The sequence below is a fragment of the Lissotriton vulgaris genome, chromosome 3_1, assembly GCF_964263255.1.
Source record: "Lissotriton vulgaris chromosome 3_1, aLisVul1.2, whole genome shotgun sequence".
NCBI lineage: Eukaryota > Metazoa > Chordata > Amphibia > Caudata > Salamandridae > Lissotriton > Lissotriton vulgaris.
Window position 1 is genome coordinate 422601058 of NC_141689.1, and position 27693 is coordinate 422628750.

The 27693-nt window shown below is 43.9% G+C and overlaps 1 protein-coding gene across 1 annotated transcript in view; it reads right to left on the minus strand.

Annotated features, from left to right (window-relative positions):
* The window catches only part of DHX29 (DExH-box helicase 29), a 930480-nt gene that overhangs the window by 872302 nt on the left and 30485 nt on the right, over positions 1 to 27693 (minus strand). Inside the window, exon 2 of the mRNA XM_086960636.1 lies at positions 22135 to 22208. Within this exon, the coding sequence (XP_086816762.1) occupies positions 22135 to 22208 (74 nt within the window). The remainder of the gene's footprint in view (positions 1 to 22134; positions 22209 to 27693) is intronic.

Consider the following 27693-nt stretch of genomic DNA (forward strand, 5'->3'; position numbering starts at 1 on the left):
TGTGGTGGTGCTGAGTGATACTGTGATGGCGCTGAGTGATGCTGGGGTGGCACTGAGTGATAATGTGGTGGTGCTGAGTGATAATGTGGTGGTGCTGAGTGGTGTTGTGGTGGTGCGGGGTGATGCTGGGTGATGATGTGGTGATAGTGAGTGGTGCTGAGTGGTAAATGTAAATGTAAATGTGTTTCGATTTATATAGCGCACTTTAACCCAGGGGTCTCAAGGCGCTTGCTTAGGGAACCCGTCCTGGTATTCCCCTGTGAGATACCCCGGCCGGGTATCCACAAGGTGAAAGCCAGGCATCCCGCCGCGAGAGGCCGTAGTGGAGATTAAGCAAGCTATTGCCCAGAGTCGCAGAGTGTGACCCCGTGAGTCGAGTAGGCACCGGAGCGAGAATTGACGACTCCGTGGAATTTTTGAGCCCGAGACCCGCCGAGGCGGGGAATCGAACCCTGGTCCACGGCCGATCTCAGCTTCCGGGTCTGCCGCCTCTAACCACTGAGCCACGCTTCTCCACAGTGAGTGGTGCTGAGTGATGCTGTGGTGGTGCTGAGTGATGCTGTGGTGGTGCTGAGTGGGAGATGGGGAGAGGGAGGAAAAGGAGAGGAGGGAGAGGGTAAAGAGAGGGAGAGAGGGGGAGAGGGTAAAGAGAGGGAGAGAGAGGGGGAGAGGGTAAAGAGAGGGAGAGAGAGGGGGAGAGAGGAGAGAGACGTAGACGGGGAGAGAGGAGAGGGAAGAGAGGGAAAGGGAGAGAGGGTAGAGGGAGAGAGGGGGAAGACGAGAGCGAACGACGGAGGGGAGAGAGAGGGGAGGGAGAAAGAGAGAGGAGAGCAGGCAGAGGGGGAGATGGGGAGAGGGAGAAAAAGGAGAGCAGGGGGAAGGTAAATAGAGGGAGAGAGGAGTGAGAGGAGGAGAGAGAGAGAGAGAGAGAGGGTGAGAGAGGAGAGAGGGAAGTGAGGGAAAGGGAGAGAGGTAGACAGAGAGAGGGAGAGTGAGAGAGTGAGGGGAGGGAGAGAGAGGGAGGACGAGAGGGAAGGAAGGAGAGGAGAGGGAGTGGAGTGAGAGAGGGAGAGAGGTAAAGAAAAATAGAAAACCGGGAAGCCTTGCTTCAAAAAGAGGCATACCTTATGTTTTACTTATTTGTAACACAATACTGATATTGCCGACCACATTGAACATGTTAGGATGTTGTCAGAGCATATGATTTCATAAGAGTTCCATCTATTAATTGGAGAACTTCAAATTGTCACCCTACATAAATCTAAATGAAACAAACGTATGTTCGACATGATATAGACTACCAATTTAAGGTGTGCATTGGTCACACAGACAGGCAGTTAGGTGTCAATCGAAGAGAGGGCGCTACTGCACGCTTAAACAAAAGACTAATCTTAATATTGCCACATAAATCTGCAGCCGCATGCGACTTTATTGCACCAGCTAACCCATAAATATCACACGTTGATTTACTAATACATGTACACATCTCTGTAAAACGTAATAACACCATGTAAAACATGTTAGCCAAACTACTAACTTTAGTAAAACATATAATTCAGTGGATCTATAGAAGCATAACATGCACACCTGAAAGCAGAAGAAATCGGCAAGCAGCAATGTTGGCAATGCTAGTGCAAGAGAAATATGTATATGCAAGTCATCACTCTGCTCTATTCTAAAATCTAAAGACCTAACTGTGTACAATATTTGGTAGAAGACGTTACTAAAGCAGCAATGTGCCCGAGAAAGCATACATTTCCTCTTAGCTGCACAGCATTTGTAAGTAGTTGGCTCAAAGGATGGTAAAAGAGAAGCTACGCTTCCTAAGAAGTATTGCGTTTTAACCAGAACAAAAGTTTGCTATTACTGTAATAGGCGCAATTACAGATATTAACACGTTTGCCTCCTCTTCATGGTTTGAATGTGATTGCGACATACTGTTACTCATAGTCTTTTAATGTTACTCTTAATTGCACTGAAATTATTACAATGTTACACACAAGCAAATCGAAAGTTTGGTAGCTATGTGTAAACAACAACAGAATTATCATGGGCAGAGTATATGGCTGTACGAAGGGTCACTACCTGCAGTAATCAGTACATTTTAACACACTGCACTTTTGTTGCGCAGCGAATCTGACTGCATGCATGTAAAAGATGAATATGATCACAGCTAAGCTGCATAGGAATGCTAAGCTACGATAACAATTAACATGATAGGAAATGCATGCGGCGTATAGAAATATGTGATTGCATTTTAAAAAAATATTAAAAGCGATTTTTCAATATGTTGAATTTTAAATGAATGCTAGCATTAAAGTTTAGGTAATGCTTCGATCTCGGACCTGGAGACCTAGGTTCCAGTCTCAGTAAGGGCACTAAACAAAATGAACATCCTGTGCATATGCTCAAATGACGTAATCTCCTTGTGCCTAACAAAAATGAATGCGTGTCCTCATGTAACGTAACTGATGGTATTTAAAGCGCTCTGATATCAGATTGGTTCAGGTGTAATTCGCACTATATATAAAACTCTAAAAACAATTGTTATTAATTGTTCATTTGGTTGCCTTGGGGGACTTCGAATCTGTGCCATTTGTGCTCCCCTGCGGAGTCCCTCTTTTTAATGTCTACGTCTCCACCTTAGCGCCAGTAATTAGATCCTTTGGATTTAATCTTACATCCTACACTGACGACACGCAGATTGTGGTGTCGCTGCGCCAGGGAGAACTGGACAGCACAGCAGATCGGTTTAGATGTTGCATGCGGGAGGTGAGCAACTGCATGGCAGGAAACTGCCTTAAGCTCAACTCTGCAAAAACAGAGGTGCTACTGTTTGGGGCAAAAGACAATTTTTGGTCACCTCGCTGGTGGACAGAGGAAATGGGGTCCCCCCATTCTCCAGTGGCAAAGGTAAAAAATGTGGGTGTCCTGATGGACGAATCTCTGTCCTTCAGGCCACAAATCAATGCACTGTCCTCTGCCACCCATTTTGTGCTTAAAACTATCCGGAAAGTCCTGCCATTCCTTCCGGCGGAACATAAGAAGACAGTAGTGAACGGACTGGTGATGTCCCGATTAGACTACTGCAACGCTCTATTTCTGAATGCCCAGCAAGGACTTCTAGACAAACTTCAATTCCTGCAGAATGCTGCAGCACGCTTGATCACAGGCACTCCTAAGTTCGCCTCAGTCTCCCAGGACCTGGTAAATCTACACTGGCTGCCAGTGCGGAAAAGAATCTTGTTTAAGTTACTTTGTGTGATCTTCAAGGCGCTGCATGGCCTGGGCCCCCAATGCCTGACCCCTTTCTTCCAGTGGTATAAGCCATCGCGAGCTCTACGATCAGCCGAGCAGGGGCTGGCTGTCGTCCCCAGAATAAGAAAAGTTCGCTGGGGAGGCAAAAGTCTATCCCTTGGTGCCGCCAAGGCATGGAACGCGCTGCCGTCAAGCCTCAGACTGACCCCCGACTTGCTCAAGTTTAGGAAAGCCCTTAAAACGTGGCTTTTCACTCACTAACTTCCCTGCCAACGCCCACTGGGGATCAGGCAGCGCCAGGACACCTTCGGGTAACAGTGCGCTTTAAAAATGTCAAAAATAAATAAATAAAATAAATTTGCATGCGGCACTATGCATTCAAAAGCAATGCATGAAAGCACGCTCATGTTACTTACTACAAAATATGTACTTAGTTAGTTTAGAACAATGTAAACAAGTTAAATAAGGAGACATGGCCTGGCGGCCGTGAAACTGAAAGCACGTGAAAGCCTTTGATGCAGCAGGGGGTGGAGCGGGAAGAGCTGCTGGCGGCACAAGTTAAATAAGGAGACACGGCCTGGCGGCCGTGAAACTGAAAGCACGGCCGGACGGCCGTGAAAGCCTTTGATGCAGCAGGGGGTGGAGCAGGAAGAGCTGCTGGCGGCACCAAGCTGGGCAACAGATGGCTAGCGATTTGATGCTGTGCACGCGCATTTTAACTCATTGCGCTTGCGCATTGAGCTAAAAGCGCACATGCACTGCATCAAATCGCCAGTCTAGTTAAACTCTGTTTAAGCCCCTATAGTCTCGCAAGCTCAATCCACATGCGCATTGACAGCGAGACCTAAACATTCAGAAGTACCTTAGGAAAATCAGAGCAAAGAAATGTACCTTCGATATTACTCCTTACAGTTCATCATTATACATTCAGCAATGAGAGTGGTTCGTCAACCCGGGATGCCTGGGGGGGGGACTAATAGTACTTTCACTGGCCAAGAAGTAGTGCAGGTACTCTAGGGGGAATAAATTAAGAAGTGCTGGTACTCATTACCGGTGGGTACCGGTCCATTTAGCACTGACTATTCTTTAGGTCTATCCTCCGTGCTATGAAAGCACAACACCAACAATGCTTTAACCTGGCTATTTTGTCAACTATGTACATGCTGTTTACTAACTTTCTCAACACTCGAATAACCTGCAAGAAGTATACAATTCACATGAATCTGAAATGAACGGAACTACTGGCGCATGGCTTTGGGACCTCTAGTAACCGCAAGTGATGGTGCACCCCAAAGCCATGTTGCACAACAAGATTTTTACCTATTGCATAGATGCAATACTTCAAAAAACATGACGGAGTGTGGTAGATGCAGCACTGGTGCCGGGCCACAGAGATATCTAATTCAATATGCTCATGGGAGCAAGGATTTGACAAACTATTGCTAGGACATTTGAGCTACATAAAGGCCAAATGCCCTTTGCGACCCACTAGATGCCCTGACCCAACAGTTCAATGTCCAATTGAAAAGACCTGGAAATTACCACATGCCTTCAATCTCATGTCCCAAGTATAGACCAAGTATGCCTTTTCATTTTAGAGAGCACCAGCAAACCAGCATGGAGCTCAAAACTGCCCTCCATGAACCTGGACAGGTGGGCCCAAGAAACAAGCATGGCAAACAAAGCCTTATAAACAATGGATGGAGGACCAATTAGCCTAGACATTTTGCAATGATACTGCTATGCCACAGGAAGAGAAGTAACAACCCTGTCTTCAACTGGAAGGGACCTCATTCACACTTAAAGCTGAATAAAAACGTTGCTAGATAAACATACAAAATGACTGCTAATATATCAACACATTTATGTCTATCAAATTTCTTGCCTATTCCTGCAAAAACAGCAGTGATTGTTAAAGTTAATCCATGAGACTATATTAAAACATAACAGAAACGATTAAACAAACTGAACAGGCATTACAAAATGCAAGGATTGCTTTAAAAAGGCATGCACGCCCATGTCATCATTTGTTTACACTTGGACATAGGCTATATAAATTAAAAATAAATACGTTATTTAAAAAATATAAGTAAAACAAAAAAAAGTAGTCCCTTCAAAGTAGCGCCAGCCGCGACGTGCGTGCTTACATCCGGAGCGGCGTACACGAGCGCGAGGAGCGGCGGAGATCAGCGAGGGGAGGAGTGGCGGAGAACAGCGCAGGGAGGAGCAGTGACGAGGAGTGGCGGAGATCAGCACGGGGAGGAGCAGTGACGAGCGGAGGAGCAGCGGACATAAGCGGGGGACAGGCGGTGAGGATCGGCGGGCAGGCAGTGAGGATCGGCGGCAGGGAGGAGCGGTGAGCGGCGGATGAGGTAAGGCGCCAAGTAAGCAGTGAGCAAAGCAAACGTGAGGGAGGAGCGGCGGCGGAGAGGAGCGGTGAGCGAGCCACAGGTACCAAACGGAAAAATAAACGTGTGCAGGTTATAAAAGCGTACAAAGTGGAGCGGTCAGCTGAAAGCTAAAATGACAATCGGGAGACGGTAGCAAACGGGGCATTACAGGAGGAAAAAGTGACGTGTGCAGGTACCAAAGGGGCATTACAGGAGGAAAAAGAAATGTGTGCAGGTTACAAAAGCGTACAAAGTGGAGCGGTCAGCTGAAAGCTAAAATGACAATTGGGAGAAGGTACCAAACGGGGCATTACAGGAGGAAAAAGTGACGTGGGCAGTTTACAAAAGAGTACAAAGTAAACATAGAGGCATAATACTGCACATCGTCAGGGCGGAGATATATATATATTTTCCTACGGCTCCACTTTCGCCGCAGCTCTCGCACATTTCATTGAACCGGGTGTCGGTTCTGCGCTCCTCCCCGCACCACGCCCACACGCCATCACGTATACGCTGCGTTATGCGCCCATGACGCCGTACGCCGCGTTCTATCACTGTATGCATACGCCTAAGGACTACTTTTCCCCCAACGTTCTTCCCCCCCCTTAATGTATATGGTGTGGTCCTATAGCCTATGTCCATCTCGTGGACCTCCCCTTTCCAAAGCTGTATTGGGTGTTGTGATTGGTGGTGTAGTTCTGGAGTTTACCCGCCTCAAAGGTTCCCAGTTCTCGCTTTATAATAGTAGCATATATATTGTCCCGGGGTGCCTGGGGTCTCGGGGATCACACTATCCTCTTCTACCCTGACTGGCAACTCGAAGGAAGGAGAGGCAGAGAACTTATATAGACTTCTCAAAGATGGTTTTATTTGGGTATATGTCTTTCTCCTCCGGCTGGTGATGCGTTCTCCGGCGAACGCAGCTCGGTCATAAGCCTGGGTGCGGGGTGGATCCAGTTTGCCTCTGGAGATGGTTCCACACGTCCTCCGAGCAAGGGGTCTTCGTATGTAAGAGAAGAAGAAAGAGGAATATCAGGACCGAGTATGCATATACACGGTGAGGGACCGGGAGTGAGGGAAACCTGTGTTACGTGATCTATCTACAGAGCTTCTAAGGTGAGAAAGTGCTCGTGAAGGGGGGGGGGGGTTGGTCGAGGGACGCTTTACACGGGCTGTACAGTTACTCTTTAGTTTATTTTATTTTATGTTCTTACAGAGCGCCTGAATAGACACCCGAAGGGGTATCTCCGCGCTTTTGCTGATGAAAGGAACACGGATTGTACTGGTCTAAGTTCAAAAGTGACTGATTAAATTGGAAAGGTGTTTTAACTATTTATGAAAAGATGGGTTTTAAGCGTTTTCCGGAAGGTCAGGTGATTGGTAATCTGTTTTAATGTCTGGGGCAGAGAGTTCCAGAGAACAGGTCCAGTATGGGCTAGGGCACCGCCTCCCTGCCTAGATTTTTTGATTCTGGGAACCTGTAATAGCTGGAGGTTACTGGAGCGTAGGGATCGCCTTGGGATATAGGGTGAGAAGACTTTTGTAAGGTACTTGGGCCCCGTACCTGACAGACATTTGTGGATGGTACATAAGATTTTAAACTTGATGCGTTGCCGCACTGGGAGCCAGTGTAGTTTAGCCAATAGAGGGCGGGAGGGAGTCCTAGATGGAGCGTTGAGGACTAACCTTGCCGCAGTATTCTGGACTATTTGCAGTTTGTTAAGCTGTTCTTCATTACTCCACTCCACTGGCTACTAATGCGCCAGAGGGCTACCTTCAAAGTACTCTGCCACGCGCACAGAGCTCTCAATAAAACTGGCCCTACTATCCTCCAAGGGAAAATTGAATTCTACACCCCCAACAGGAACTTAAGATCGAACCAACTGGCTCAGGCTAAACCCAAGCGCATTTACAAGGCAAGAACCGGCGGACGCGCCTTCTCATACCTGGCCGCCAAAAGGTGGAATGAGTTACCTGTAGAACTCAGACACACCACAAACTATCTTCAATTCCGAAAAAAACTAAAAACTCACCTCTTCCCTAAAAACTAACTCTCAGCACAGTCCTCAGCAGTCTCTTCTGTTTACAGCGCAGTGATATCCCCTGGGATGAGTGTCGCGCTTTATAAATACCAGAAATAAATAAAATAAATAAAGTTGATAAAAGAAGACCATTGCAATAGTCCAGTCTACTAGTGACTAATGCCTGGACCAAGGTCTTCCTGTGTCTGTCAGGTAGGTATGGAAACACCCTTCTCAACAGCCCAATGGCCCTGAAACATGTACCGGCAACTTGGTTGACATGATTTTTGAATGTAAGGGCTTGGTCTAATAGCACTCCCAGGTTTTTCACGGTCTGTTTGGGATTGGGAACAGGTCCTAGTTCCAAGGGCCACCATTCGGGGGACCACAGTGTCACTGCCTCCCCAAACAACAAAACTTCCGTTTTACCTACATTGCACTGTAGGTAGTTTTTGGCCATCCACTCTGACACTGCCCTCATTCCATCTGCAAATGATTTTATTAGAGCAGGTGTAAAGGTTTTAAAAGGGAACAGAAGTTGGGTGTCGTCGGCATAAGATACCGGGGTGCACCCAAAGGATCTCACTAAGTCAGCCAGGGGGGCCACGTACACATTAAATAATGTGGGGCTTAGGCATGAGCCCTGTGGCACTCCCCTGGTGAGCTCTCTAGAGGTGGATTTATGGGAGCCCAACCTGACTTCTTGAGAACGGCCTGAGAGAAAACTCCCCATCCAGGACAGAGCTACACCCCCCAGTCCCACATCTCTCAGACGGCCGAGAAGCACTTCATGTGACACCGTATCAAAGGCAGCGGATAAATCCAACAGCACCAGAATCATCGACCCCCCTCCATCCAGTGTCATCCTGATGTTGTTGGTCACTGCTAGGAGGGCTGATTCAGTGCTGTGGTTGGGCCTGAATCCAGATTGTGAGTGGTCCAGGCCCTCCGTTGCCTCGATGTATTTTGATAGGTGAGTGTTCACGTGCTTCTCAGTCATCTTACTGATGTGTGGTAGGAGGGAGATTGGCCGCAGATTTGAGAGATCTGTCCATGGGGATGCCGCTTTTTTCCTTATTGGGTTCACCACCGCTATCTTCCATTCCATTGGGACTTGTCCTTTTGTCAATGAGATGTTCATCACTGACTGGATGGAAGGTCCTAGGAGGGTGCTCAGAGGGGCGACCATTTTTGCTGGAAGGAAGTTATTGGGAGACCCAGATTTTATGTGGCTGATAAGAGGGGGGAGAACTAAGTCACCAATTTGTGGGAAGGTCAGTAGTGATTTATTGTTTTGTTTGGGTGAGTTATTTGGGAGGGTGATCATGGTTCCTGCTATATTTGAGGCCGTTATTTTATCATAGATAAGATTAATGTTATCCTCAAAGAACACCGAAATCTCATCACAGAGCGTTTGGGAGAATTCATCAGGGCTCTCGAAGGCTGTAGGTTTGACAAAGCTCTGCAGTATTATAAACAGCTCCCTTGGACAGTTACCCGCCTCTGCTAGTTGTAGAGTGAGGCTGTTTTTCCTGGCTTGCTTTATGTTTTTGTAGTAGGTTGACTGGGCCTCTTGAAAGTTTTTCCTTTTCTCCTCAGTTTTTGATTTCCTCCATGCTTTTTCTAGTCGCCTACATTTCTGTTTCTCTATTCTAAGGTCTTGTGTATACCAGTTTTCTTGCTTGGTAGAGGGATATTGCTTATGAAGCTTTAGTGGGGCCAGAATATCAATGGCTGATTTCAGTGAGTCATTAAATTTTTCTAATGCAGTGTCTGCTGAGTCCTTATCTGTGAACAACAGGCAGGACTCTGTTTCCCATCCACCCTGGCACACGACCCCGTACCTGTTGTAGCCACGCTCCTCCCGTGGAACCGTGGCGGGGCGGTTCGCAGTTCCGTTGGCCTCCTGGTTTCTCTTCGGCTCTCCTCAGGTTGTTATCCTCCGACTCCTCGTTATCACTGCTCACACGTTCCTCTCCTCCTCTACTCGCCTCTAGGAAAACGTCGCTTCCTTGATCCGGGCTCCTTTTGAGGCCGGCGCGTCATCCTCTGGGGGCGGGGCTAACCGTGCAGGATCCAAATCCTTAAAGGAACAGGGTTCACTCCGGTCAGAGGTCGGCCACCAGTATTCAGGGTCACCGGTCCTCCAATCTACGTCCACTTCCTGTCCCGGCGGCTGTGGAAAGGGAACGGAGTCAGGTAAGAGAGCGGGGTCGGACCACCAGTTCGTTGTCTGACCCTCCTCTAGGGGCCCCCGGGGACCCACCCCGTCACATATATATACACAGTCTTCGACCCGGCTTGCTTGAATCCTGATGGTGCAGTGAGCTAAAAAACGGTGATGAATCAAGCCTTGATCTGTTGACTGGGAACGAGTGTTCTGTTTAATTCAGATACTCTGTCCATCACCACCCCCTTTTCTGAATCGTTTTGTCCACCATAAGCGTGGAAGGGTATACTCAGATGTGAGTCCCTTGCTCACTGCACCATCAGGATTCAAGCAAGCCGGGCCGAAGACGGCTGTAATGCCAGAAACCGGTCCCCGGAAGCTTGTTTCCTTTCCAGTATAAGAATTGGCTTGGTAGTTTGGTCTGCCCTGTTCCCATGATGCACTGGGCGAGGGACAGACTAATTTGCATGTAGCCAGGTTCTGAGCTGGGATGGTGCAGTGAGCTATAAAACGGTGATGGATCAAGCCCTGATCTGTTGACTGGGTACGAGTGTTCTGTTTAATTCAGATACTCTGTCCATCACCACCCCCTTTTCTGAATCGTTTTGTCCACCATAAGCGTGGAAGGGTATACTGAGATGTGAGTCCCTTGCTCACTGCACCATCAGGATTCAAGCAAGCCGGGCCGAAGACGGCTGTAATGCCAGAAACCGGTCCCCGGAAGCTTGTTTCCTTTCCAGTATAAGAATTGGCTTGGTAGTTTGGTCTGCCCTGTTCCCATGATGCACTGGGCCAGGGACAGACTAATTTGCATGTAGCCAGGTTCTGAGCTGGGATGGTGCAGTGAGCTATAAAACGGTGATGGATCAAGCCCTGATCTGTTGACTGGGTACGAGTGTTCTGTTTAATTCAGATACTCTGTCCATCACCACCCCCTTTTCTGAATCGTTTTGTCCACCATAAGCGTGGAAGGGTATACTCAGATGTGAGTCCCTTGCTCACTGCACCATCAGGATTCAAGCAAACCGGGCCGAAGACGGCTGTAATGCCAGAAACCGGTCCCCGGAAGCATGTTTCCTTTCCAGTATAAGAATTGGCTTGGTAGTTTGGTCTGCCCTGTTCCCATGATGCACTGGGCCAGGGACAGACTAATTTGCATGTAGCCAGGTTCTGAGCTGGGATGGTGCAGTGAGCTATAAAACGGTGATGGATCAAGCCCTGATCTGTTGACTGGGTACGAGTGTTCTGTTTAATTCAGATACTCTGTCCATCACCACCCCCTTTTCTGAATCGTTTTGTCCACCATAAGCGTGCAAGGGTATACTCAGATGTGAGTCCCTTTCTCACTGCACCATCAGGATTCAAGCAAACCGGGCCGAAGACGGCTGTAATGCCAGAAACCGGTCCCAGGAAGCTTGTTTCCTTTCCAGTATAAGAATTGGCTTGGTAGTTTGGTCTGCCCTGTTCCCATGATGCACTGGGCCAGGGACAGACTAATTTGCATGTAGCCAGGTTCTGAGCTGGGATGGTGCAGTGAGCTAAAAAACGGTGATGGATCAAGCCCTGATCTGTTGACTGGGTACGAGTGTTCTGTTTAATTCAGATACTCTGTCCATCACCAGCCCCTTTTCTGAATCGTTTTGTCCACCATAAGCGTGGAAGGGTATACTCAGATGTGTGTCCCTTGCTCACTGCACCATCAGGATTCAAGCAAGCCGGGCCGAAGACGGCTGTAATGCTAGAAACCGGTCCCCGGAAGCTTGTTTCCTTTCCAGTATAAGAATTGGCTTGGTAGTTTGGTCTGCCCTGTTCCCATGATGCACTGGGCCAGGGACAGACTAATTTGCATGCAGCCAGGTTCTGAGCTGGGATGGTGCAGTGAGCTAAAAAACGGTGATGGATCAAGCCCTGATCTGTTGACTGGGTACGAGTGTTCGGTTTAATTCAGATACTCTGTCCATCACCACCCCCTTTTCTGAATCATAACTTTTATATCCAGCATGTCTGGTCAACAAATACCCAAAAGTGATATGACTCGCCACAGAGAAGATGGGTTGGTTGGTGCAGCGAACGGGGTGTTAATCTCTTAGAAAGAAGAATTGAACACGGTAATACATTTTTTTTGTCACAGATGGCTAACTTTTGACTTTCTTACAGGTCAGTTAGCTGTTCCATTCAGCCAGATCGGAAGGCCACTGACCACTGGAGGGTAAACTGGTTGATGAGCATCCCATAGTATGTAAACTGAGGAGGTATTAGAGTATCTGCACCTCCCAAGCCATACTATTCCGTATTGAGGGACCTTGTCAGATTCCTGGAACGATGGCCTCATAATCGATATTTATCTCACAAGCAGCTGTCAGAAAAATTAACAATGTTGTTATGTTTGATATCATGCAGAAGAGTTTCTGGTGTTCAGGAGCTCGACTTAGCAGGTATACTGTAATCTCTGAAACGAGTTTCCTTTTCCATTTCAAAACATACCAAAGTTATTTCTCATTTTGTTTCTTATCCTTCTTTTCCAAATATACATAAATTATGTGTTGTAATAATTTTCAATTCTATTAAGGACATGGAGGCAAGGATTATCCCACTCAATGTCATTTTGTCTGACCACAAGTTTGACATACTTGAGTTACATAATTACTTCAATATGTTTTCAATATGTTATTTGATTCTTATCCCACCTGTTTGTTAAATTGATAACATTAGACAGTGTTGTGGTGATACTATGGCCAACATGTTTTTTTTCTATTTTAGGCAGTGAAGCCAAACAAGTGTAAGAGACACCGACTTCTGTTGGCAGCCAGATGGATACTACTCTGGTTTCTCTTCAAGGATATGGAGATCATGAAAAGGATCATCACGGTCAGAAGTCATCCAGCTCCCATTGGTGAGTTGGTTCTAGGACTGTTCAGTTAGAAGAGACAATATGAATGGAACAGTTACCTGATGTTCAGTTTTCTGTTGGTGATTTAGTTCTCATCTGAACAAAGAAAGATGAGGCAAAATGGTGCCTTAGATATTTATGGGACTAGATTTTGAGTGATTGGTTCATTTGATCTAAGACAATGTTCTCATGTTAATGGGAAATGTAGTTTTGAATATGTTTTTCCATTAGCTTCTCTTCATCTTTGCAGTAAAAATTGAGAAGCATATTACTCGCCTCCGCGTCGTTAATAGATTTGAAAATTCTTAAAGCATCAGCTTGAAAACATTTTATTGTCCCAAGGTGCAAAGATCCTAGAATTGAGCTGTCACCACTGTGAATGGTTTAGGATGCTGACCAGTCGCACACCAGAGTCACCATGTTCTGCTTGTTTTTTGTAGACACCACTTTCGCCACACATTGAGGAACCGTTATCATGCAATACTAACTTTGCTGACAGGGTCCTGTCAAAAGACAACACAGAACTGCAATTCCCTCCAACAACAAGGAGTGCTGACAGTAAAAGAATAAATCTCCAGAGATGGAGTAGATAGTGTCTAGGATAGGATTCATCACCACCCCCTTTTTTGAATCATTTTGTCCACCATAAGCGTGGAAGGGTATACTCAGATGTGAGTCCCTTGCTCATTGCACCATCAGGATTCAAGCAAGCCAGGCTGACGACGGCTGAAATGCCAGAAACCGGTCCCCGGAAGCTTGTTTCCTTCCCAGTATAAGAATTGGCTTGGTAGTTTGGTTTGCCCTGTTCCCATCATGCACTGGGACAGGAACAGACTAATTTGTATGTAGCCAGGCTCTGAGCTGGAATGGTGTAGTGAGCTAAAAAACGGTGATGGATCAAGCCCTGATCTTTGGACTGGGGAAGAGTGGTCTGCTTAATTCAGGAACTCTGTTCATCACCACCCCCTTTTTTGAATCATTAGGATAGGATTGAGGCATCAAGCCTAATTCAGAACAGACAACTGCAAAATATCTGGAGATTAAAAATGCTCTTACCTTGGTGGAATAATACGGATTCACCAGCTGAATGGAAGACTATGGTGTGCATGGTACTGCTTGAATGGCACATGCTCCTGCAACGAGACCGGTTTTGTACTGCCGGAGAACATTTTGTTCCCAAAGAATGGGAGTCCTACGCCTATTTGTTAGGCTTTAAAAAACGATGACTTGGCCATTTCTGCTAAGAAAAGTCAATGAATTCTAGGGACAGCAACATGTTTTGTTCCACAGCTTATTTGGCAAGGGTATGCATAGATTTGCAATCCCTGCAGGCAGAGTCTGGAAGCAAGGAGGTGTTGTGGTTGAACTTGTGCCACAGATACAGCCAATAGCTTGCAACAATGCCAGTCCACTCCCCGAAAGCTGCTTCCTTGTTTCACAGGACTTGAAATCTTTCCTCCTTCTTCAAGTGGGAGGACAAAGCCTGTCCTTTAGGAAAGCTATCACCACCACAACAGAGTGGAGGGATATCGTTGATGCATATCACATCTTTGGACAGGAGACCAGCAAATTGACCCTTTGAGTCTCCTTGTTTTAGCTGGGCTCTGATCTTTCCATGAGCAGGAAACAGCAGGCAAAGTCCTCCTTCTTTGCTACCTACCAGGTTCAGCAAGTGCAGTCCATGCCGGTGCAGCATCTCTTTGCCAGTTTCACGGTGCAGCAAGGTAGTCCCAGATGCAGAGGTCTAGCCCGGGACCACAGTTCAATTCCCCGCCTCGGCGGGTCTTGGGCTCAAAATTCCACGGACCTGATAATTCTCGCCTCGGTGCCTATTCCAATCATGGAGTCCCACCCTGCAACTCTGGGCAATAGCTTGCTTAATCTCCACAACGGCCCCCACAACGCTAAGGATGCCTGGCCTCCACCTTGGGGGTGCCCAGGAGTGGACGCCTCACAGGGAAAGCCAGGATGGGTTCCACAGTGGTATTCGTACAAGCGCCTTGAGACCCTTGCGGGTGAGTAGTGCGCTATACAAGTATCAATTTACATTTTTACATATTTTTCCAGTCCAGTAGAGATCAGAGTTCTGGGTGTCCAAATTATGCTCAGAAAGTGTCCTCAGGGTAGAATGCGGACGGAAGCCAATGGGCTAACAGGTTCCCTCCCTCCCGTTGTGCACTTACCGGGAAAGTGGCATCTGGCTATCCTTAGATGCACCATTCTGCCTCTGCCAACATGGCAGAACTGCTATTTCAGTGTCCAGAACTCCCTAGCCCAACCCAGAGGTGTAGCTACTAAGGGGGCTACAAGCCCCTGAAAAACTGGTTTCACAGCAGGTTTCCCCTTTCTTTCCCGGGAGCCAGCTATTCTGCCTAACTAATGGAGCTGTCCCTCTCGCAAGTGTTCCCCGTTTGCTCTTAAAAATGCGGCTTCAGCTTTGTAACTTTCCATTTTGGGCCACCACCTGTGTGGCTTCCTGCAGGAGGGAGGTAGCACCTCTCTCCAGTACAGCACCTATTGTCTCCTTTTCTGGGAGTCATTAGCACATCTCCCAAGAGGGTAGAAAGTTGTTTTGGACTGCAGCTCTATGTTCAACCAGTAAGGGCACAGGAGATTGAAAGCAACAAAGTGACAACTTTGTAAAAGTTGCACAGTCATGGCTCCATTAATTTCGACTTGATAACCAAGTTGGGTTTAATGCAACAAGTTGTTGGAGGACTTGGAGTATCAACTTTGGTTGCACTGTTAAGGAGTTAGCACAGCTGAGGGGTCAGCGTGTAATCCTGCACTCGCCTAAGGGCCAACCAAGACTTTCTACAGAAAAAACAATAGTTTGGTGTTTTTTCCTGTCAGGACAAGAAAAATATATGTCCTGTCCACAAAATATGCTTTACCCTGCCTTAGGGATCTGTAGGCCAGCCATAGGGGTGACTTACACTTATTCCAGGGGACTATTTGACCTTGCCATGGCTAAACATGGCACAGTTAGGCTTGCAGTTCAAAACTGCTCTTCCAGTCTGCAGTGGCAGACTGGAAGACTAGTTTTACCTTTGTCAAAATCAGGATGGCACAGTTAGTGCTGTACTCCCTGGGGTAACTCTCTAACTTACAGGCCCTGGATAAACTGGGTACAATATATTAAGGACTTACAGGTAAGGTAACGTATGCCAATTGGATATAGCCAATGTAACATACAAGTTTTATGGTCAGGGCACTGGCACCAAGGTCTGGTTAGCAGGCCTCAGTGCACTCTCTGAGTCGAAAAACCTGGGGGTAAACATACAAAAAAAGGCATTTCCTTATATTCCTGCTCAATATCTGGAAGTGAAAGGTAAGAAGGTATCTAGGCTGGTATCAGTGGTGGTTAAAAGAAGATGGAAGATGGTGTTGGGGCTGAGGGGGCAGGCAGGAAATGGATTAACTGATGCTGAAAACATCAGAAACAAATTTAAACTGAATAGTCCTAGTGACACACTGGTGAGTAATGAGCTAGCCTCAGAGGAATGTGGCTGATTGCACTTAAGTCAGCAGTTGTCAGAGTAATAGATCTGACTGAAATGGAACCACATGCAGAGAGAGGGGAAAAGGTGAGAGAGGCACTTTTTAGCAACAAGGTTCTGGGAGACAAGCTAGCAGTACTGTGCCTATGACCCCGAAGAACAAGAACCCTTTGCCTTTAACTGAGACTTTGGAGTGGGCTTCTGTCCTTGCAAGATCTGGATTAAAAGCAAGGAGGGTGGTGTCACTTGGACCTTGTGTTGGAGAAACCTCCCAAAAAGGCTTTGCCTGATGGCTGACTGGGCTTGAAAGAACTGGTGCCTCTCAATGTCTTCATTTCATATTCTGGCTAGGGAGAATAAGGACGTGTCCTAATACCTGGGCAATTTTTTTTATCAGTTTGACATCCATGCCCTACCCATCAGCTTCCTGGGACAAGTGGGAGTTAAACATAACCTCAGAGCAGGAGGAGGAGGAGTCAAATTTCAACAGACCTTGTTAGATTGGGACTGTAACTAGTGACAACTACAGGATATTCTAGGTAGTAATCCCTAGTGCTACTCCTGGTGGCACTGGAGCAGACAGAGCATACCTCCAGACCCCGGCTGAGGTTGGGAAGCATGCTTGACCTATTGGATTAAAAGTAATGAGCACCATAACCAAAAAGACACACTGTCCCAATCCCTCAGTGCAAGTGCTATGCCCGGATGTGAAATAGGATGGACCTGACAGCAGGTCCTGATTAAGACCTCTAGATGCCCATAGCACTTAAAAGGTTTTGGTGCCCCCATTTATAGCCAAATCAAAATATAAATCATAATAAACCTAATATAAAATGCACAGTAAGATGGAAAATGTTTATTTTTGTATACTACCACTTTATTTATATTTGAAGAGTTTTCTCCTACTTTTTCTAATTGGAACATTTGCAGTTTTGCACCATAACATCCATGGTAAACACAGCAATGGAAAATGTCTGTGGTGTCGGCCCTTCCCTTGATGCCCTAAGCATCTGCTTATTTTGCTTAATAGTGAATCCATCCCTGCCTGACAGTAGAACCAAATCCCTGAAGTAGCAAATGGCACTACAGGACTTGGTGCCCCTTCCCTGGGCTTTGACACCATAATATGACAAACATAGGTTGTTCAGGCTCCATGAGAAAATAGTAGCCTGATGATGTACTTTTACCTTCATCAGGGATAACTCGCATCACAGGTTAGGTTAACCTCCACTAGGTAGGGTGTAGCTACCTCCACGGGACGACTCTCTAACCTTAACCACAGAAATGTTGTTTTCAAGACCTCATACTTACCTCCCGACTGCTCTTTCATGTGATGAAATGTAAAACAGCCCAGGGGATAGTTACCCTCACTATGCATACAGAGCTGGTAGTTACAAAATAACCAGATACTGATCGTAGCAAAGAGAGAGTAGGTTGTAACCACAAGAAGCAGGTTCTAATGCACATCAGTTCACATAATTTAAGTTCTGGTTATCGTTCACACCTGTCTGGTGAAAAGAAACATATCTGAATATGATGTAAGCCCATGTAAAGGTTATCATTTATAACTGCATAAACTGGTCTAATACCAACCAAGAAGTTAATTGATATTATCATTACTTTCGATAATAATGGGTATATGTTAGAAATCTTAGAAAATAAACTTAGGCAGGAAAAATAGAATAGGATAGAGATATTGAAATGGGCAAAACAGGATTTTGATCTCAAGTTATACACCTATGCTTTGAGTCTCAAGGAAAAGGAGGGGCGGATGTTAACAAGGTGCATTTAGTCAGGCATAATTGGTTCATTATGTCATTTAAACCACTAAAATATTTAAAAACCGTTATTAAATATCATTTGAAAAACTTTCTTTTTAAAAAGTTGAAGTAGCAGAGAAAATCATAAGTAATACATAGTAAGATGAAATCAAGGCAAAGAAAGTCAATAAGGCAATGGCTCATGTGACATGATACTGAGCGCAAAACAGACCTGTTCAGATTTTGATATGGAGTTTACCATGCCGAATGGCAAAATGAAGGCAATTCAAAAGCACTGCACGTTGAGCCAAAGAAGATCTCCCACCTACATATAAGGAGCAACAGAACCTTCTTTCCTAATGAACAGAGTGTTTACTTCAGCAAGAAAAGCGTTCAATGTGAAGAATTTGGGGCACTGAAAACAATATCTTCAAACTTAAACACATTTTGCTGGAATTTTAAGTAGAGGAGATGTGCCCTTATCTCCTAGCAGTCCGTGGAGACAGACAGCACCTTGTGAGATTCATGTATTGGCACATCGCATAAATTGTCCAAGATGAAACCACTGAGGCAATTACCTCTACTTGTGATCGAAGATCTAAGCAAGGGTCTTTAAGGACAAGAAAGTGCAAGTGCACTAACAAATTTACTAATCAAATATAATGTTTCTTTAACAATAGAGACAGAAATATTGACTTAGCCCGGTTGTTTAAAGCAAGACTAAGATTTGGAGGACAAAGGGGGGCAACCGAAAAGTGGGTGATTGGTGAGAACACCAAAATTACCTTAATGTCAATTACATTAGCCAGTGATTGGTAATGCCATTTGCCTCGAAGAAAGACAAAACATTTAGGATGGCAACATGTGTGTCTCATCTAAACCTATGAGCTTGGTGTTGTTGGTATGTTTATGGAAAATAAAGATAAAAGTGCCAACGAGAAAGGAAACAGGCTGCAAGCACAGATTAAATAAAGTGAGAATGCAGTAAGTCACAAAATAAAGAACTTTAAGCCTCGTGTATAAACAATGTATTTGGTAAAAATGGTCAACTTCTACCGTATACATTAGTATTTTGCAAACCAACCTATGTACTAATAGGCCAGTTCACAAAATAAAGAATCGTAGTGGATTGCAATTGGACCAACCTCATGAATATTAATACGATAGGTCACAAATTGTGACCGACTATGATTCGCTGCCATCACAAGGATGGGGGTCTGCTTGGGTCAGTACACCACCATGTCTGTGATTACTTTTAAATACAGCTATCTTTTTTTCTTCTTCAATGCAGCCTTTTAAAAGAAAACTGGATGCATAAAAAAAAGGAAATGTTTTAGAAACTTTTTATAACGCCATGGGAGCACTGTCAAATCCTAAGAAATGTTTTTTCCAACATTTATAAAGGGGAAGGAATTCCTTGCAGACCACTTCCCGTTGGCGAATGGGTTACCACCTCCTATGAAGTAACGGTAAAATGTGAAAGTTTTGTAACTGGATTTCAGTGACAAAACATTAATACATACCATGAGAATTACTATTTGGAAGGAATACCCTAAACGTGGTCCATTCCCAATACTGATACGGTATGGTTTCCTAAACCCATTTAACAATTCATAAAGCCTTTTCTGAATCGTTAAATGGCATTACTACATTTAAAAAAAGTGTTTTAGCATTTGGAAACCCTCTCTAGATCGGGCTCCCAGACAATAGGCCAGATGGAAGGGATAAAAACCAATTCAAGGTCCAACATTTATACCCCCACCTGGTTTTAACCAGCACAAAAAACATTACCGAACACAAGAGCTGAATGCAATTGCTGTCCTTTGCAGACCGTGCAGGAGCGATATCAGGACTGGCACCATAAAAATACCCACATCAGTTCAGCGACACTCTAGCTTCAACAATACAATATCTATGTAACCGTTCCTACTGTTTTAAAGGGCACCTACCATAGACAGTAGATGGTTACAAAGTCTGTTGCGTATATTGTTACTTCAACAAAAATACAATAAAAAAACTACATTAGAACACTCTATGAGCTATTGATTTTTTAAGTAGTTGTTAGGTTAACATTGAAGGATACAAGTTTTATACCCTTGCTACCCGAGGTAAAATGCAGCCACAGATATTAAGTAATCAGACTTATCATTCATCGGAAAGGCATGTGTGTGGTGTACTCTCTTCTATGACCAGTAAGTAAGGGATGTGTTTTTAGGGGAACTGCAGGCGGCAGGTACTAGTTGTTTAACATATACAGCACCAAAGATGGTTAACCAAATCACTGTGTTAATTGTGGACTGCTTGCTTTATATACCATCATGTGGTACTTTTAACATGCAAAGTTTTGTTTGTGTAGGCTAGGCGTATAGTAGGGAGCAGCAAAACAGCTAATGAATAATGCTAAGTGAAAAGAAAGGACAGGGCTAATCATCACATCCTGCCAGGCAATCAGGATCAACAGATGGACGATAAACAAGGGTTGCACTGGGGATATTGGGACACCGCTATAAATAGAACATTCAAATTCAACAAAAAACATCCCTCTTGTTCACTGAAAGAGAAAGTATAGTGACAGAAGGCTATCCTGAAAGAACCCTCCAACAAAACCAGGTTCATGTGGAAAGTGGTATCAAATGCACCTTGAATAACAATTAGCAGGCTTAATCGCCCTCAAATGCAAAACAATGGTAATTCAGAAGAAACAAAACTGACAAATATAAGCAACGCAGATTAACACCTTGGCTGCTAGGGGGTTTTCCCCTCCTGCGCTGGATATGCATGATCCCCATTGTTCATGACAAGGTCAACTCGTCAAACGCACAGCGCAGCTAACACCCATGACGAGCTGACCTTGTCATGAGCATGGAAGGGGTTAATAATGGAAAAAATATGCTTCAAGACATACTTCTGTAAGTATAAAATTGTGGAAGTATATAGAACACATTTCTATGTAATTGTTACGGCACATAATTAGAATATGTTCTAAAACATTTATAACAAACTGACCACGCAGGAGAAATACCAGAGTATTTCGATGCCACTTTCACATGTATGTATAACACAAATTGCCCGAACCACAAAATCTCTACAAGCTTATTAGGAGGGAAAAGATCAATTTATTGTGACCCCCCTTTGACATCCTACTTAGTGTCAATGTTTATTATCTTTTTCAAGTTATGACAAGCTATATGACAGAAAACAACAATACATTAAATATTTACACACCTATATATACTTTGTACATACATGAAAAATAGATTCTTTACACAGTACAAAAAGAAAATTTCTTGCATCAAACATTACAAAAAACTAAGAATACATCACAAACAACATTAGAACAAACATAACAATCAAAAAAATGAGAAAAATAGGAAAAACCAATCAAGGGGGAATTATAAGCAAGTGAATGGCTCTTAAACAAATCAATACTGGACCAGCCGGTCCTAGTATCGTATAGATGACATTTTATTCCACCCTATGAAAGTGCCGACGCGTTTCGAGATCAGGCACAGTGTCGCTGATCTCTCATCAGGGCTGTTTTATTCTTTGTATATGTAAGATGTAAAATGTCATCTCTACAATACTAGGACCGTCTGGTCCAGTATTGATTTGCTTAAGAGCCATTCACTTGCTTATAATTCCCCCTTGATTGGTTTTTCCTATTTTTCTCATTTTTTTATTGTAATGTTTGTTCTAATGTTGTTTGTGATGTATTCTTAGTATTTTGTAATGTTTGATGCAAGAAATTCTATTTTTGTACTGTGTAAAGAATCTGTTTTTCATGTATGTACAAAGTATATATAGGTGTGTAAATATTTAATGTATTGTTGTTTTCTGTCATATAGCTTGTCATAACTTGAAAAAGATAATAAACATTGACACTAAGTAGGATGTCGAGGGGGATCACAATAAATTGATCTTTTCCCTCCTAATAAGCTTGTAGAGATTTTGTGGTTCGGGCAATTTGTGTTATATATTCTATAAAGGGTCTAGCCCCCACCACATGTTTATGGACCTATCCCCTTTTGTTCTTAGAATAAAAACTTTCACGTGTATGGGCAGAATACCATGCAAAGCATTCAGGGTAATTTAATTAATATTTTGTTCTCTTGGATTACAGAAAGAAAGTAAGAAAGAAAAGTCACCTTCAAGATGGATTTATCCCTGTTTGCTGCAGACTTTGAATCAGCCGGGGATGCAAAACTGTAGGTTTTCTGACCTATAGATCCAAAAACAAAAATAAGTTAACATGGGGGTCAAAATACATTCTTAATGATAGTGCAGTGATTATACCAATATCTTGCCAACAACAAATATATTAAAAGATTAATTCATTGCAGACAATATTTGAAATTAGTAGGAAGCATGACAGGAATATCAATTCCACATAAGCAGACCATGGAACATGCTAATAGTAACTTCTGGTCTCCTACAATATTACCTCCCTTTGCTTCACAAGTGAGGACATTCATCAAAGGCTAAGAACAGAACTGAACATCCATCATAGCTGCTAACAAAATCAGAGTGCTTGTGTGTCCACAAACCAAATGAGTGCTAGCCCTTCAAAGGGTGACTGATGGACTAAGAATACGTTGATGCATTAATGTGGGTTAAGCACCTACAACAAATGGAAGACCTTTTACCAAAATATTCTTCACAATGGATATAAAAACATTACCATGGGCTCTGGAGTGGGCATACAACACAAAATGCTCACAAAAGGCTTGTGATAAATCGCAATTCAAAGTCTTGCAGTTTACTGCAATCAGAAGCTGGCGCTGTACATGCTCTATATGCATGACACCCACATGCTCGTCTAAGACAAGTACTCAAGCATGTAAGACAACAATCAATAAGAGGTAGAGCAACGGAAACTTCACTCGATGAGTTACAGCTGCCATAAGTAACAAAACATCTATTGGAAGAAACCACATTGTTAGTATGTGCCAAGTTAAGCAAAAAAAGAGCTCTCTGCATCTAGATTGTGGAGAGTTTGCTATTTCTTTTAAGGAAAAAAAGGCAGCTGTGAAAGTTGGATGGAAATTCCATCAATAAAAGGAAGGAGCCGCATAAAAGGAGGGTTACATTGTCTTCTAGATAATTACTCAGCTTTTTTGATTTGGTGGAATGATTTAAAAAATAAAAAAAAAATTTTAAAAACTTTTGCTCCGTATTACATCATTTGCACATAAGGATTCAAAGAATTGTAAAAGCAATCCGGAAATAAAACAAGTAATATAAATCCCTAATAGGAAGTGGTCTTCAAATTGGGATAGGAAATGGGGGAACACTTGAAAATAGCATTTGAGAACTGTTTCAAAGGCAAAAAATATCAATTTCAGCATACATGTATGCATCAATACTAAGGGGTTTAATGTGCTTATATTTATTTAGGTATTTTGCCAAGGGAATACCTACGCCTTGAAGCTTCTCTAGATAAAATGCCAGATTTTCTCCCTGGGTTGTATCTGTTAAATGGGTGGAAGGAATAAAACTACTGTTGAAAATAGCTGGGACAGGCACATCTCAAAGAAAAAAACTTCAATGGAGGATGTGCCAATGTATTTTCGAGGCAGTGTTGTACAGGATGGGTCAAAAAAGCCCTCAAGAAGAAAGTTATTTTCAAGCGGTTTTATAAAGTAAGTAGCAATATGATGTATACAAGAGTGCATTAATGGCAATATGAGACAAACCTGGCCAAAATAACAAGTTAGCAGATTTCCTTCTTTATTTATCTTGCATGGCCCATTTCCCAGCTACCTAAACAATACCAGATTCTTTTCACAGAGTCATTCATGCCCATGCCTAAAAACAAACACACAAAAAACCAGACACAATCTCATTAATAGATGGAAAGAACTTTATTATGAAGCTTTATTATGAAGCTGATTGAAATCTAGGCAATCAGAATGATCACTACACAGACGCAAAAATATGCGTGTTTTAAAGTAGAAATAAAGTGAATTTATGGACAGACCCGGAGTTCATTAACATCATAATAAAACAAACATATCGCTAAGAGAGAAAGGATGTTCCTCTAACCACCACCTTTTTTCACACCTATTCAAGGCTGAGAGCTGGCAGATTATGATAATTAGTATTCTGACAGTTCTGGCATGAAAGGGTAACTTTCTAAAAGTTACTTTTCCTTAATATTTTTGTTTAAATCAGTCTTTATCATTGAAATGGATTTTAATAACGATTAGAAATAGTGATTTGATTATTTTTTATAGTGGGTCCCTTTCCAGAGATACAGTATTGGTATTTAATATTGCTTCACAGTATTCCTATATGGGCCAGTCAGCTTCCCTACACTATAAATAGCTTTGGGGGCTAGTCACTGTAAAGACATGCTAACTAGACATTTCTACAAGCCCTACTTGTGAATACCATGCACCCTGCCTTGCCAAGGCCTATACAGAGTGACTCAATATATAAAGGGAATGTTTGTTTTTTACATGTCAAAAGGAGTTTACTTTACAGGCTGCAGTGCATGTTTTTCACTGTTACAGTCCGGCTACAATAGTGGACCAGAAGCCATGATTTTACTGCCACTATAGTAGATGGCACAATAGGAGCTGAAGTTCACTACTGGCATTTAGCTTCTAGGCCCTGGGTACATTTTGTGCTCTATACTAAGGATTTATAGGAAATTTGGAGTATGCCAGTTAAGCCATGTTAACAGGCACTTTACTACTGATTTGTATGTGTAAAGTTCACAGAGTTTTAAAAGTAAGAATAATTTATAAAATAAGTGTCTCTGTATGTGGTATACAATTAAATTGGACTTCTTTTCCACTTAGTCTTTCTTCTGCTCTTCTTCCTACCCATTCTTCTCTTCCTGTTCATGGTCCTTCTCCTGATCTTTTTCCTGAACCTACCCACCACTGTAGCAAACCCCCCACTTCCTGGTTATTCTCCTCCTCATTCAACCACACCTTCTAAAATTTGCCATGTCTGTTAACTTTTACCATCATTACATTATTTCTGAGAGAGAAATTAATTCCTCTCTCTGACCTCTGCGCCCTAAAAAACGCAAAAAAAAATCAAACTGCTTTCATGAAATCAGTATTTCCTGCAGCTGCTGGAGTGCTCGTTTGGTCACAATGTTCTGACCACACTAGCCTGTATTTGAAAGAACTGATTTTAGTGTTCACTACTAAGGTGCCTAAAATGTGTACATTACTTGTTTTACCGCTTGGTTTAACGTCACCCATACTGGGCAGGCCTAGAAACTTAGAGTACAGAGAAATTAGAGGTCGAGACCTTAAGGTTCTTTAGAGTCAAAACCTCCATGAGTGCCTTTTCAAGAGTAGGCATCTTGGCATAGAAAAGTTTTTCCTCCTCCTTTCAGAACAGTTTGTGATTTTTTTTTAAAGAAATTCCTAAAATCTTGCCTTGCATGCTCACGGGGTGGGAACAAAGAACAGTATAAATAAGCATAAAGGAACACACTCTGCAATTATTAAATAATAAGGTTAGGTAGTCCATCTAGCAAATAACAGTGCTAAATCAGAGGGTGGAAATGTCGCTCTCAAGTGGCTCGTCTACAGCTTGGGGAAGGCAGAGGACGTGCAATTATGCTAGGCAGGTCAACTCCTTAAATTCCTGGGAGAGGTATCACAGGCAGGGTTCAAAAGGTTTTATCGAAGGAGGGTAGTTTACATTCAAGCACTGCAGTCAGTTTCTCAATACCCACGAGAGTCCAAAGTTTATAAAACCACTCTAGCTTTGTTGGAATAGTATCCGTCCCCTATTTGGCTAAGATGTCTTGTTTGGGGGCACAAAGAGCCAGGGTGATAGTCCGGCCACGCGACAGGCGTACGGGGTAAGTAAAAGCGTAGGGAAGTTCAGCAGGATGTAACTGGGGAAACGAGGGATATCTGTGCTGTACATTTCATTGAAAGCAGTGAGTACTTCAGACCAGAAGGTTTGGAATATTGAGCAGTTATAACCAAAAGGGGGGGTCACTGTTCCATCGGTGTGCGTGCTGTATAGTCACGCTCACAGCTTGGTTCAGTAGTTCCCCTACTACATCGATTGTAGCATCTTGGGGAACCTCCAGGACGAAAATTGGCACGATTGTAGCGATGGGGCAAAACAACGTTCTGGGATGCTTTTAGGTACGCTGCCCGCATTTATGTGTACCCTCTCCTCCTAGACCGTGAATCGACTGTGATACCTACGCCGCCACCCATGGAGAAATTCTCCAACCTAACAGAGGTGCGGTCTCTGACTAGACCTTGGGGCAAATGTTGTAATATAACCATGACACGTGGGGGACCATCCGGACAGCCCGTTTGGCATGCACACTCCCTGTATCACTGATACAGAACGCTGTAACATGGGGCCACCCTAATGCACTTTGCTATTGTTAGTAAAAGAGTACAGAGGAACCCCAGCACATCGGCAGGCACATTACTAGGTATGACGGACTGGGCAAGAGCACCATGTACACCCGTTTTCCGACCGCAGAGAGGGTAGTATCATGCTAGCTCTGGGCTCCACCTCCGCTTACCTTGGTCCACATGGGGCGAGTGCTGGCTCCTAACCCTTCTAATTAACCTCTGCACTTAGGGCTGCCTGCAACTACCAACTATGATGCAGGCTCTGATTTTAAAACTATGTTTTCATATATGTTTCTGTCCTTTTTTCATTTCTTCCTCTCCCTACCTCTAGGGCTAACTGGGGAGCAGATCAACTATTTGGTCACAGCGGCGCTTTCAAATTTGCACAGCACCGCGTGTTCCTCTAGCATAGGGGGCGGGTACATACCCCCTACACTTGCACTAATTTCACTACACTTTTTTCTTGTTTTCACTGGTCCTGATGAAGCGCACTAGATCATTATGACCAGCTAAGCGCGAAACATGTCGACCTGAACACTTTTTCCTGTTACCTAGGGTACATCACTACCCACATTGTAACACGTAACCTCCGTTTTTTTACTATGACAAGGGAACCTATATACTACTATTAAAATTGCTTTTCCTTGGTATCCCTTAGCCATTTTTAAACTCACTTCCCACCAACACTCTCAGAAATAAGAGGACCCTCTCCACATACCCACACTCATCTAACAGCTGTTCTCTTAAAAGATCTCCGCTAAAGCGACCCTTCGGGGGATTCGCAGGGCATTGCAGCTCCGGCCCAATGAGGAGCAAAGGCCCAATGATGAAGCATGACATCCTTCGAGGTGTGTGAGGGCAACCAGAGACAATAAGTGTTCTTTCCCTCCCCCTATACCACAAAATAGAGGGTCCAAGACCTAGTCCAGTCTTTCTTCCCCTATAGAATTTCTTGTCCTACCCTTTCTCTTTTAACTGTGGGCGTGACTATACAGCAGGCACACCGATTATTCAGTGACCCCCCACCGCTTTTGGTTATAGAATTAGAATCTGGAGCACGGGCACTGGACCATAATAAGCTCCTGCCCCCCCCCCCCCTCTTTTTTTATTTACTTAGTCTTAGCACAGCGGCTCAGCCGAGGGACCTTTATTCTATCTACATTTATCCTACCCTCCAGGAAACATGACCACCACTGTTATGGGTGATATCCTAGGATTAGGATACGGCGATGACATAGTGGCAGAAATCTTAAAGAAACCATCCCTATTAGATAATGAAGGTAACATGGCCTCAACTAGATTACAGGGAGACTGGAACTCCCTAGCCTCTTTAAAAAAACTACAAGTCAAAATTGC